The sequence below is a fragment of the Chiloscyllium punctatum genome, chromosome 12 (assembly GCF_047496795.1).
Source record: "Chiloscyllium punctatum isolate Juve2018m chromosome 12, sChiPun1.3, whole genome shotgun sequence".
Lineage (NCBI taxonomy): Eukaryota > Metazoa > Chordata > Chondrichthyes > Orectolobiformes > Hemiscylliidae > Chiloscyllium > Chiloscyllium punctatum.
The window spans coordinates 9,691,838-9,705,643 of record NC_092750.1 but is presented as its reverse complement, the minus strand read 5'-3'; the positions used below and the strand labels follow the sequence as shown (position 1 = coordinate 9,705,643).

At 44.6% G+C, this 13,806-nt stretch overlaps 1 protein-coding gene across 3 annotated transcripts in view; it reads left to right on the top strand.

Annotated features, from left to right (window-relative positions):
- The window catches only part of col7a1 (collagen, type VII, alpha 1), a 436,569-nt gene that overhangs the window by 393,578 nt on the left and 29,185 nt on the right, over positions 1-13,806 (top strand). For all 3 annotated transcript variants that reach the window (XM_072581827.1, XM_072581825.1, XM_072581826.1), the window contains 6 exons: positions 674-709; positions 3,297-3,353; positions 3,476-3,547; positions 8,098-8,169; positions 9,147-9,182; positions 12,976-13,056. In XM_072581827.1, the coding sequence (XP_072437928.1) occupies positions 674-709; positions 3,297-3,353; positions 3,476-3,547; positions 8,098-8,169; positions 9,147-9,182; positions 12,976-13,056 (354 nt within the window). The remainder of the gene's footprint in view (positions 1-673; positions 710-3,296; positions 3,354-3,475; positions 3,548-8,097; positions 8,170-9,146; positions 9,183-12,975; positions 13,057-13,806) is intronic.

Sequence of the window (13,806 nt, the reverse complement as noted above, 5' to 3'; positions counted from 1 at the left end):
TTCTCCCCATCCACCCATGTCCCACCCACCCTGAAGTGCTGAATATCTGAGGGTAGGGAGGAAGTGGGTGTCAAGATTAGAGTGGTGCTGGAAAAGCACAGCAGGTTAGACAGCATCCGAGGAGCAGGAAAATTGATGTTTCAGGCAAAAGCCCTTCATCAGGAATGAGACTGGGAGCCTCGGGGGTGGAGGGATAAATGTGTGTATTGGATATTGACTAATTCTTATCCTCATCACTGAAAAAAACCAAACCAATCCCGTGCCAACCTGTGGATTTCAGCAAGTATATTTCAGCCTATCAGAAACCTTGATATTGGCTCCTTGGCTGACCTGAAACTGCCAGCCAATCGGAGCCTGGCATCTTCTGGGTCCTAAAGACCATCAGTCAATGCTCACTCCTCTCTGGATCCAATGGTGAGAAGGTGGGGTCTTTTTCTTTGATTCCTGTGAGGTGGGGGTCATGGAGAGTTGGGGTGACTTCAGGAGGCTCCGGTACTTGAAGGGCTTCAGAGGACATCCTGTTGCCCACTGTCTCTGGATGCCCAGGGTTGGCATTGTGTTCTGTGGATGGTGCACCCTGAAGCCACTGGCTTGCAGGTGGCGCAGGGCATGCATTTTTAAGGTAGACAGAAGGAAAACTATGCTGGCACTAAGAACCCATTTTGTTTTGTAGGGCGATGCTGGACCAGTTGGGCAGAAAGGAGAGAAGGTTTGTGAGAGCTGTATTGAATGCGGGCAAATTGCATGAGATGTTTTTAATTCAGCACCAACTTGAGCATCTCCCAGTCTTGCTCCTCACATTTATCTACTACGCACGAGAATCAGGCTTTGGCTAGTCAAATCCCTTTGCAAATTAATCCCATTCCAAACTTTATGGTCAAGCTTTTAATTACCAGCTCTAATATCTCCTGTGTGGTCCAAATTTCACTTGACATTTCCTCCTGTGACAGGCATTGGTGCATTTAAAGGTTCAAAAAAAATTTATATTGTTGCTGGGACAAATTACAGGGAACTTTATCTTGCAGCTGGGATATCTGACTTAGGTTGTAGCGTCATTGTTCATCGTGAAGTCATTCGGCCCATTAATTCTGTGCTAGCCCTCTATCATGCATCTATTCGATCCCAGTCCCCTGTAGTTTCCTGATGGCTCTGCAGTTCTCTTTGCCTCAAGTTTCCTTTTGAAATCATTGAACATCTCCACTTCCACCCCTCTCGCAGGCAGCAAGCTTTGGGTCATCACAAGTTGGTGTGCCCAAGAAAAGTTATTTCTCACAAGCTGTCTGCATCTCTTGCCAGAAACCTGTGTCCTGTAGTCCTTATGCCATCAGCTAATTTCTTCATCCAGCTTATCCAAGCCTGCCATGAGCAAGTATGCCTCTGTCAGACCTCCCCTCAACTTTCTTTTCTCGAAGGAGAACAATCCCAGCTTCTCCACACTCAACGTGTATCCACACACCTGGTACCTTTCTGGTTTCTGTGCTTTGGAAATATGGGCCGATTGGGCTTGGTCAGTATCTTCCTTGTTGCATACAGCCAGAAGGGATATTCACATTGATACGATCCATGTGGCCTACACAAATAGCATCACACAGGCACTGAAATTTGTAGACCACATTACGCATTCGTTGAGATAGACAGGACTTCCTTTTAGGTTGATTGCAGAATCCTGATAATGTCAAAATGTACCTGTGCTGCTGCTACTTAGTAACAGCAGGAAACAGCGAGCTTCAGCTGTTGTTCAGAATGTTGAGATACCTTACCACCTCAGGATAATCTAAGGTATACTGAGCACTCTTAAGGACTAAGAGTGATAGACTTAGGCCTGGCAATGAGTTTGGGTGTTGGTTATTCAGACAGGATTGTGAAGTGGCACACCTGCGCATACAGACAGCTATGCATATTCATGTGTCAGACTGTGTAGTTTGCACGCATTGCATCTGTTTCAAATCAAGAAAACAGGTGACAGCCATTCTCTGGTTTGTTTCTCTTGGGCCGTGCCTTGACCAATCAGGGTCAACATGTCTGGATTAAATGGAAACAAAGCTTGGCAGTTAACTGTCAGTTATCATCTATCTGGTGCATTCTCCATAACAATAATGCTACCAATCAGAGTCCACTTGCTCGCCAATCAGCACTGTCTTCTCATTCAATCAGGAAGGGTAGCTTCCCCTTTACATTGTTCTTATCTTGAACATTGTCCTCATGAGTGCAAAATGGAAAGCTTTGGGAAAATGTGTCTTTTTCTAGCCATGTTAATTTATGTAAAAATAAGAAAGTATGGTCCTTGGGAGTATCACCATATAGTAACCACAGTCTAATAATGCATCTCTTTTCCAGGACTTGTAGTCCTTAAGTTGTTTTTTTTTCTTCACCATTAATATTCCCTCTAAGCTGTCATGTGCAGAACAAAACATATTAGTGGGAACACTGTTCACCATCCTATTCCACAAGCCGTAGTTTTGTTAACAATATTTTTGATGCGTTATTTTCTTAAACACATTCTAAGATGTGTTTGTAGGAAGCAGCACAACATCTGCTGCTTCTTACAAATTTCTCTGTAACTTCATCAAAAAAATGCACTAATTCAATGATCTGCTTTTAACAGAGAGCCGTGCTGATTCCCTCTTTGTTAGTCAGTCTTTGTGTGTGGTTTTTGAATATTTTTATTGAAATTCTTTTTACAGAATTATAATATTACAAAAATATGAAAATATAACATTATAACAAAAAAACCAACAACAATAATAAACCAACGACTATACTGCTCTACAAAAGAACGAATACCTATACTCATTACTCATCAATAATGTTGTATCTAAAACCTGGCCGACCATTGATGTTACGCTGACCAGCTGTAGGTACAAGGAACACCCTAACACACCATCTTGAACATGAGGCTCATATTTGCCACTTTCCAATGAGGAAGGTTGGGAGATTAAGTCCATCTATTATCTCCACCTCCATATCTGACAGCAGCCGGATGTCTGATCCATCTGGAACAGACAACTCAAAGCTCAGTTCAGTACATCTCACCTCTCTATCTTCAACCCCACCTATTACCTACACTCGTTCATTCTGCTAATGTCTTATCAATGAGTTTACTGTTGTCATCATCCGCACAAATTAGGCATCGGTCAAAACCCAGTGCCAACCCCCCTTTTCCTGAATTCGGGACAAAGAGTTGAAAGAAACATTTACAATATCTCAGTTCAATAAAGCCTTTGCTCTTGCTATTGTATGTGCTGCAGCTTCATGTCCTTGAGTCCTGAGAGACTGTCTTCTGTTCCATCACACAGGGGGAAGCACTGACTGTCCCTGGAACGCCTGGACTCAAAGGAATCAAAGGAGAGTCCGTAAGGAACAACATTCTCAGGCCTATCCATGAGAGAAACAAACAGTTTTTGCAGGGTTGGCTGGGCAAAGGGGGAGAGGTACACTTGGGATTCTGTTGAAAGCTGGTGTTGGTCTCTTACAGGGGGAGCGTGGCCAGAAAGGAAGTGAAGGTCCGAAAGGAATGAAAGGAGAAGAGGGACCACGGGGAGAGAAGGTACATGTTTCTCCTGCACCTTAACTGGATTTGTGTTCCAGAGAACGAGAGTTCAAATCCCACCCACACTGCCATACAGGGCACATTGAGAATTGGAATTCCATTTTCATAAATTAAAAAACAAAATTCTGATGTCAGTGCTGTTGGAAGCGTTGGAGGTGAGCAGAGTTAATTGGACAGATAAATACATGGTTGTTACTGCTCATTGGGCATCTTGCCTTAATCAGAACAGTATTTGGTGAAACTAAACCTGGTGTAATCGAACATGGAATAAGACAAGGCTGTGTACTATTGCTAGTGTCCTTTATGATCGCACGAGAAGAAGCAGCAGATGAATTGAGAACATCAGTTGGTGGAAGCTGGTGAGATTGGTAGATAAACAGACCCTAGTGGTTTCACGAGTCGGAAACGATTACAGAGAGTGGTGAACTCGGCCCAGACGATCACAAAGGCCACCCTCCCATCTATAGAATCCATCTACCAGGCCCGCTGTCAAGGAAAGGCCGTCAGCATTCTTAAAGATCCATCCCACCCTGGCAATGTTTTTCTACAACTTCTACCATCGGGGGAAAGGTACAGAAGCTTGAACACATGCACCAGACAGCTTCGAAACAGTTTCTATCCTACTGTTGTTAGAATACCGAATGGACTCACAAACTCTTAACACTCGCCTGTACCTGTGTTTTTGTTTTTGCCGCTGTTTACCTATTATTTACTATCTATGCTACTTAACTCTGTGATTTGCCCGTATTGCTCACAAGATAAAGCTTTTCACTGTGCCTTGGTACATGTGACAATAAAACTCAATTCAATTCAAGAGTGTGTTGCTGGAAAAGCACAGCCGGTCAGGCAGCATCTGAGGAGCAGGAAAATCGACGTTTCGGGCCAGAGCCTTTCCTCATTCCTGATGAAGGGCTCCAGCCCAAAACGTCAATTCTCCTGGTCCTCGGATACTGCCTGACCGGCTGTGCTTTTCCAGCACCATACTCTCGACTCTAATCTCCAGCATCTGCAATCCTCACTTACTCCTGGACCTGAGTGATTTGCACAGTAAATCAAGTTTGCCAAGATGAGATGGTGGTGCAGTGCTAATGTCACTGGATTAGGTAAGGTCCTAGGGGGCAAGGGTTCAAATCCTACCACAGTAGTGATGCAGTTTAAATTAAATTTGTAAATCTGCAGTATAAAACATGGTTCTTGTGCTACAGTGGTAGCGCCCCTCTGTGACAGGAGACTCAAGCCAGTTCCATCATATGTGTAACAATTTCTCTGAACAAGGTGATCAGAAAATATCTATGGAGACCATGACGACTGTCAACAATTGTTGCAAAAGTTCATCTGGTTCCTCCCCTCGAGAGAGGGAAATCGGAAATCTGCCTTCCTTACCTGGTCTGACCTAATGTGGGTTCAGACCCCCAGCAACGTGCCTATTACTTAACTGCCCTCTGAAACCCACAAGCCACTGTGTTCTCAGGGCTAGCCTCTGCAGTGAGTCACATGCCCCAGAAAGCCATTAAGAATAAAAGTATACCAATGGGCAGCAAGTGATAAAAGCTTACAGAATGAAACTTAGTGTAAACCAAGATGAAAGTTGTGGCAATTGGGGAAAAATAAGTAATGCTGGGAAAGCAGAGGTCAAGATAAATGGACTACAGCAGAACAAGTTTCACAACTGAAGTCCCTTATCAGAAGGTGATTATTACCCATAGGAAATCAGATTGTAAATAACACTGACAACAAATAAATTCTCCAAACAAAAGCAATTTCTCAGCCTTGGAATGAGTAGCAATCTCAATGAGGGAGTTTACTCAAGGGCCAGTGATTCGGAACATCTTGTCAAACGTAGACATTTCGGGATCCCTGAAGACTTGAAGGTGGTGAAAGGGTCAGTAGGTGGGCAGAGGGGGTCAGTTTGGACAGAACATGAGAGCAATGAAGAGAGTCTCTCAGGATGGGGAAGGACAAAAGGCCCTTGGTGAAGATCACCGAGAAAAGGCTGCAAGGCTGGACTGGCCATATCTTTCAGCATGAGGATTTGCCGGTGGAGGTGACCGGAGGAAGATTAGAGTGAGGTCAACCAAGAGGGAGAAAAAGAATAACTGACGGAGTCGGACATCTTGAAATTGACAATGCGAGCTCCAAAAACAAAGCTGAAACTGCAAGGACTCAAGTTGTAGAGAATGAGCAGAGGACCAGAGGTTTATAAAATCATGAGGGGCATGGATGGGGTAAATAGACAAGGTCTTTTCCCTGGGGTGGGGGAGTCCAGAGCTAGAGGGCATAGGTTTAGGGTGAGAGGGGAAAGATATAAAAGAGACCTACGGGGCAACATTTTCACACGAAGGGTGAAGCGTGTATGGAATGAGCTGCCAGAGGATGTGGTGGAGTCTGGTACAATTACAGCATTTAAAGGCATTTGGATGGGTATATGAATAGGAAGAATTTGGAAGGATATGGGCTGGGTGCTGGCAGGTGGGACTAGATTGGGTTGGGATATCTGGTTGGCATGGATGTGTTGGACCGAAGGGTCTGTTTCTGTGCTGTACATCTCGATGACTATGACCAGCCCTGTTGTAGATCATAAGAATGTAAGAAACAGGAGTAGACCATCTGGCCCATCGAGCCCGCTCCACCATTCAATAATATCATGTCTGGCATTATCCTGGACTCAGCTTCATGAACCCACCCGCTCACCATAACCCTTAATTCCTTTACTGTTCAAAAATCTATCAATAAAGAAATTAAGGGTTATCACTATGACTACTTTCTGTAAAAATGGTCATGAATGGATTGTTATAATGGATCCCTTCTGGTCCATTCACCTGCTTGAGGGAAAAAAAATCCCATCATTTTAAACTGTTCTAGGGCTAAATGTAACTCCCGTCCCACACTGACTCTGACCTGCCTTCTGGAACGGCATAACAAGCCACAAGAACTGTCACTGATGGTTCAGAAAGCAGGTTACCTCCACCCACATCTCAGAGCAACCAAAGGTGAGCAGGAAATGAAGTCATGCCACATGCTGAGGGTGAGTATGAGAAGCAGGTCATGATGCACAACAGCACGTCAGACATAGACAAACTCTCAGTCTAACATCACCTGGTCATTCAAACACTGAAACCTGGGGATTTGGAATGGAAGTGTGAATTATGTAACAGCTGGTTTATTCACTTGTGGTATGTGGGCATCGCTGGCTAGCTCAGCATTTATCACCCTGCTCCAATTCCTCCTTGAGAAGGTGGTGGTCTGCTGCCTTTTTGAACCGTTGTAGTCCCTGGGAGTAAAGGTGTCGACAGTGGCAAAATCTGCTGTAGTGCACTTGGCTGGTGAGTGTGGTCTCGTATCCCTGCTACTGACAGTGACAATGAAGAAAGGAGCATGTGTTTAGGGTGCATGGATATGTAGATGGCTAGCCAAGCAAAGACACACCGGCCACTTTCAATCGTAAGTGTCATGTAACCTCAAATCTGTGGGTTATTCCAGCTGATCCCTTTAGTGTTGGTGCTTCTTCTGTGGAATCCAACGCAAAAACCACTGCCTCACCCACCGCGTTTGAGTGAATACCTAATGGTAAGTCTCTGTTCCCTTTTCAGATCCCTTCCTTTTAAAAGAAAAACTGAACCTTGAGGGCAAAATGCTCCAGAAGATGAGCAATGATTTTGATTTGATTTATTACTGTCACGTGTCCTGAGGTACAGTGAAAAGTGTTGCCTTAACATGCTGTACAGGCAGATCATACTAAACAGAGTGCATCAGGGTAACAGAACAGAGTGCAATATACAGTAATACAGCTGCTGAAAAGGTGCAGTGACAGATCAACATTAATATTAAAGAGGTCCATTCAGAAGCCTGATAACAGAAGAAGCTGTTCTTGAATCTGTTGGTACGTGTATACAAACATTTCTATCTTCTGCCCGATGGAAGAGGGTGTAAGAGAATGTAACCGGAATGGGAGGAGTCTGAGATGATGTTGATTGCTTCCCCGAGGCAGTGGGAAGTGTAGATGGAGTCAATAGACAATAGACAATAGATGCAGGAGTAGGCCATTCTGCCCTTCGAGCCTGCACCGCCATTCAATATGATCATGGCTGATCATTCCTAATTAGTATCCTGTTCCAGCCTTATCTCCATACCCCTTGACTCCACTATCTTTAAGAGCTCTATCCAATTCTTTCTTAAAAGAATCCAGAGACTGGGCCTCCACTGCCCTCTGGGGCAGAGCATTCCACACAGCCACCACTCTCTGGGTGAAGTAGTTTCTCCTCATCTCTGTCCTAAATGGTCTACCCCGTATTTTTAAGTTGTGTCCTCTGGTTCGGCACTCCCCCATCAACGGAGTCAATGGATGGAAGGCTGGGTTTGTGTGATGGACTGGGCTGTGTTTCCAACTCTCTGTAGTTTCTTGTGGTCTTGGGCAGAGGAGTTACCAAACCACGCTGTGATGCATCCAGATTGGATACTTTCTATGGTGCAGCAATGCTGATGGTAACTGCAGGTTCGATTGGGTTCCTGATCTAAGGGTTGTATTTGTTTTATTCCTTTCTGTTTAGGGACCCAAAGGAGAACAAGGAGACAAAGGTTCAATGGGCTTCCCCGGCGCCAGAGGTGCAGGTGGACAAAAGGTTGTATTCTCTTGCACTTATTCAGCAAAACTATAAGATGATGAAGCTTGTCTTTTAGGATTGAGTTAAGGGTGCAGAGCATGACCTGGACTTCAATCTTTGAAGACTCTACGTGGTTTAATGGTTCACTAACGCCTGCATAGGAAAACCCTCTCCTTGGTCAGCGTTGAAAATCAAACCAACATGGACAACATTGTGGTTCTCCCACTCTCTGGGATAAATGTTGCAGCTGGAAACAAGTCACAAAGCAAGGGCCAGAAATTGTGGGAGAAATTGAGGTGAATTAATGGTGTTACCTTTGCAAAATGGTCCGACGATTTACAGTGAAACTGTAAAATGATCTGAACCGTGAGGAAAAAAAGCCAGTTGTATCTCCCATGTGGGATGGTAACATTGTGGTGATGTTACTAGAAATGTCATCCATAGGCCAGAATTAATGCTTGAGAGAGAGGATAAAGTCAGAAGTCACCCAACATCAGGTCCAACCAGTTCATTTAAAATCACAAGCTTTCAGAGCGCTGTTTTGAAATGTATAGTATGTTGTATTTTCATTTACTTGCCTGTGTCACTTTCTGTTACCTTTTTTGTCACATCTTCACACTGCACTTATTCTCGGCTTTGTTTCAATCTAACTTCATTGCTCATGCTGTAGCGAAATCATTTGGCCTCCTTATGGCTTTCTGTCCAGTCTTTTATGTAAGCCCCTCTCAGGATAACACACCTCTTGTCTGCCGAACTTGGTGTTTCCCCAGGTAATTTATTTTGCTTTTGCGTTGCCTCCTGCCCTTTTGGACTTGGCCTGATCTCTTACCTTGGGATATTAAATGAGGTTGGACAGTTTTGGCTGTGGCCTTTGCTCAGGCTGAATACCTCACTGACATTCTTTTTCTGCTTTTAAATACAACTGGGGAACATCAGTAACTAAAAAAACTCTGCACAGGTCCTAAACCTTAATGAAATTTTGTTTCTTTTGCCAGGGTGAGGCAGGTGAACCAGGCCAACCTGGGAAACCGGTAAGTTTTGCATTGTTCCTTCCTATTCACTACACACTCAGCAATGTCTGTCTCTGTTGCTGCTTAAAGATGTGATCAGTTGGCTCATCAATTTCCCTAATTCAGGCATTTACACTTGGCTCCCTTTGACCTACCTGACAGGAAAGTGCAATAAAATGCAAGTTAAGCCATCTCCTGACTCATCGTGACCATCTAACTCACCGTCAACACAGTCTGGAAGGGAGGGCCTGCATCCCATTCCAAAAGTTCTCAAACTAACTCCTCGAAAGAGCTGAAAATGAAAAATGCTGGAGATCGCAGTGGGTCAGGCAGCAGCCGCAGAGAGAACAAGCTAATATTTGAGTCTCAATGACTCTTCCTCAGAGCTGGTGTGAAGTGTGGAGGTGTGGTTCAGTATTGAGTTCAACACCTTCAAATTGTGAACCCATTTCTTCCCTTTCTTTTAGCTTTGCTCGTTACATTCTCTGTCACCTTCTCTCCTTTTCCCCCCCCTACCCCTTTGAGACTGTCTATTCTTTCCAGTTTGGCAGTTAGACACATCGTTTTCTGCCATTCTCACATTCCAATCACTTTAATCCACATCCTTTCTCCCTCAGCACTCCAACATCCCAACTTGTGTAAATGCTGCCCCCACCAGACTCCATATCAGCCCTGATGAAAAGTCATCTCGACTCGAAACGTGAGCTTGCTCTATCTCTCTCTCTCTGTCTTTGGACGCTGCCTGACCCGCTGTGACCTCCAGCATTTGTTATTTTCAGTACAGATTCCAGCATCTGCAATAATTTACTCCTCAAAACAGCTGCCCTATTAGACCCACTCTTTATTTCCCATAGCCCTGCACATCATTTTTTTTATTTTAAGTATCTGACTAGTTCCCTTTTGAAAGTTATCAGATCTGATTCCACTTCCCTCTCAGACAGTGTGTTCCACATTACATTGTGCTGCTTAAAAAAAAATCACTCGTCTGTTGCCAGTCACTAATGTCAGGTTGCCTCCTGCCTGTGGAAAGATTTTATTTCATTATCCGGGTTGAAAACGTTCAGAATTTTGAACAGCTCCAACAAATCAACTCTCAGTCTTCTCTGCTCTAAGGAGGACACGATTTTTGGAGGGCCTGGTCTCAGTAAGATATTCACCCCCTTCCCTGCAACGATTAAATTCTAGACAAGAAGGTCCATGTGTCACCTTTCTGACTCACCACCAATTGTGGGCTTTAACTGGTCGTTAACAGTTAGTTAAAGCTCTTAACCCAACACCTGTTGACCCGGCAGGGGAGCAGAATGGTTGATTTTCTGTTGGTGAAACCGGGAGAAAGTGAGGACTGCAGATGCCGGAGATCAGAGTCAAAAAAGTGTGGTGTTGGAAAAGCACAGCTGGTCAGGCAGCATCCGAGGAGCAGAAGAGTCCTTCATCAGGAAGAGCCCATGCTCAAACGTTGACTCTCTTGCTCCTTGGATGCTGCCTGACCTGATGGTGAAGCCAGGGAGATGTGCCTGCTGAGGTGAAAGGTGACCTCCAGTTCCCCAAATGTACACAACTGGGGCAGTGATGGGTGGGGAGTGAGGGCTTCTGCTCGGGCCTCTGACCCATTCCTCCCCACCATCCAACCCTGTGATCTCAAACAGCCCCGCACAGAATGAAGCAGTTACCTCCTACATTGACTAGGTGCAAGTGGAGAGGATGTTTCCTTTTCGTGGGAGAAGCTAGAACTCAAAACACAAATCGGGGTCACCTAATTAAAACAGAGATGGGGAGGGGGATTGTTTCTATCTCACAGAGCACCATGAGCCTTTGGAACCTCCTTCCTCAAGAGGTGGTGGAACTGGTGTCTTTGTATAGGTTTTAAGGCAGAGGTCGATGGATTCGTGATAAACAGAGGGGTGAAAGGTTATCAGGGGCTAGACAGAAATGGAGAGCAATCAAACCAGCCATGACTGTTCAGATCATTCAGCTGAAGAACAATCTATACCAGCCTGCCCTCATTGCCAAACACAAACAGAAAGATTCATTTCGGATTTACTGTGTCAAGATATATCGATATAGGAGTAAAATGAGGCCATTCAGCCCATCCAGTCTGCCCTGCCATTTGATCATGAGATGATATGTTTCTCAACCCCATTCTTCTGCCTTCTCCTGGTAACCATTGCTCCCCTTACTAATCAACAAACTATTTATCTCTGTCTTAAATACATTCAATGACTTGGATTTTGAATCCAACAACATAAATGGAAGCACTGATAGTTTTGATCTGTATAGTTTGGTGCATTTTCATTCACTTACCTGTGCCATTTTCTCTTACTTGTTTTGACGCACTTTTCATGTCAAATCCTTCGTATTGCACTTAATCTGAGTTTTGTTTCAATCTAAATTTATTGCTTATGATGTATCAAAATTGTTTTGGCCTCTTTATGGCTTTCCTTCCAGCCTTTAAGTAAGTGCCTTTCAAAAAAAACATCTCTCTCGTCTGTCGAACTTGCTGGTTCCCCAGTTAATTTGATCATGGGATGATATGTTTCTCAACCCCATTCTCCTGTCGTCTTCCTCTCACCACTGATCCCCTCACTAATCAAGAACCTGTCTATCTCTGTCTTAAATACACTCAGTGACTTGGCTGCCACTGTCCTACACAGCAATGAGCTCCACAGGTTGACCATTCTCTGGCTGAAGAAATTCCTCCTTATTTTAGTTCTAAAGGGTCGTCCCTTCACTCTGAGGCTGTGCCCTTGGGTCCTAGTCTCTCCTACTAGTGGAAACATCTTCTCCATGTGTTGGGCTATCAGGATGGTCATTACAACTTCAAATATTGGGACCCTGAGTGCAACATTGAATCTTAACCGATGGGGAGCAATCTTTGGATCTCCTCTGATTTTAACTGATATTGATTTGATTTGATTTATTGTAGTCACATGAACCTAAGTACAGTGAAAAGTTTTGTTTTGTGAGGAGTGTAGGCAGATCATAGCAAACAAAGGCGTACAGATCATAGGGCACTTAGACAGAGCAAGGCACACAAGGTTACAGCTGCACAAATGCAAGATTAGATTAAATTCCCGACAGTATAGAAACAGGCCCTTCGGCCCAACAAGTCCACACTGACTCTCCAATGAGTAACCCACCCAGACCCATTCCCCTACCTTGTACTTACCCCTGTTTAGTGCACCTAACATTATGGGCAATTTAGCATGGCCAATTCACCTGACCTGCATATCTTTGGACCATGGGAGGAAACCCATACAAACACAGGGAGAATGTGTAAACTCCAAACAGACATTTGTCCAAGGCTGGAACATGAACCCAGGTCCCTAGCACTGTGAGGCACCGGTGCTAACCACTGAGCCACCATGTCACCTACAAAGATGGGAGTGGTGTGGAAGCACTCCTTCTGCCAAAACCAGAAGATCAACATTAGATTTGAAATTAGAGAGGTCCATTCAATTGATTGAAAAGTGAGTGAAAAAGTTTTCCTCACTTGGCCCTTGTTTCTTTCACAGATCACTTCAAACCTATGCCCTCTTGTTCTTGTTCCTTGTATGAGTAGCAGTAACCTCTCAGGATCTACTCTATCCAGCCAACTCATGATTGTGAGTCACTCACTGTCAGACAGAGGATCAAGAAGACTGTACATGGTGCTCAGCAGGTCTTGCAGCATCTGTGGAGAGAAATCAGAGTTAACGTTTCGGGTTGAGTGACCATTCCTCAGAACCTGTTTGTTCGGTTTTTTTGTCAAGAAGACTGTACTGTTGTCTGTTATTAGCTGTACTAACTTTGTTTCCCACGTGCGGATCTTTAACAGGGAATACCGGGGAAGGATGGCAGTGATGGAGTGAAAGGAAACCGTGGTGACAGGGGAGAAATAGGACCTCAAGGTTTCAAAGTAAGTTGTTACAAACATGATGTATATCCCAGGCGGACTGAGCTGTGATAACCATGAGGGCCATAGGTAAGTGAATAGGCAAGGTCTTTTATCCAGGGTGGGGGTGTCCAAAACCAGAGAGCTTAGATTTAAGGTGAGAGTGGAAAGATTTAAAAGGCACATAAGGGACAAACGTTTTATGCAGAGGGTGATGCATGCATGGAATGTGTTGCCAGAGGAAGTGATAGATTTAACATTTAAAAGACACTTGGACAGATACATGGTGGGCGGCACGGTGGCACAGTGGTTAGCACTGCTGCCTCACAGCGCCAGCGACCCAGGTTCAATTCCCGCCTCAGGCGACTGACTGTGTGGAGTTTGCACGTTCTCCCCGTGTCTGCTAGGGTTTCCTCCGGGTGCTCCGGTTTCCTCCCACATTCCAAAGATGTGCAGGCCAGGTGAATTGGACATGCTAATTGTTCGTAGTGTTAGGTAAGGGGTAAATGTAGGGGTATGGGTGGGTGGCGGGTCGGTATGGACTTGTTGGGCCGAAGGGCCTGTTTCCACTCTGTAATGTAATCTAATCTAATGAATAGGAAGGGTTTAAAGGGATAAGGGCCAAGGGTAAATGAGACTAGTTCAATTCAAGAAATCTGATCAGCATGGACGAGTTGGGTCGAAGGGACTGTTTCCAAGCTCTGTGACTTTATTAGATTAATTACAGTGTGGAAACAGGCCCTTCGGTCCAACAAGTCCACACCGACTCTCCGA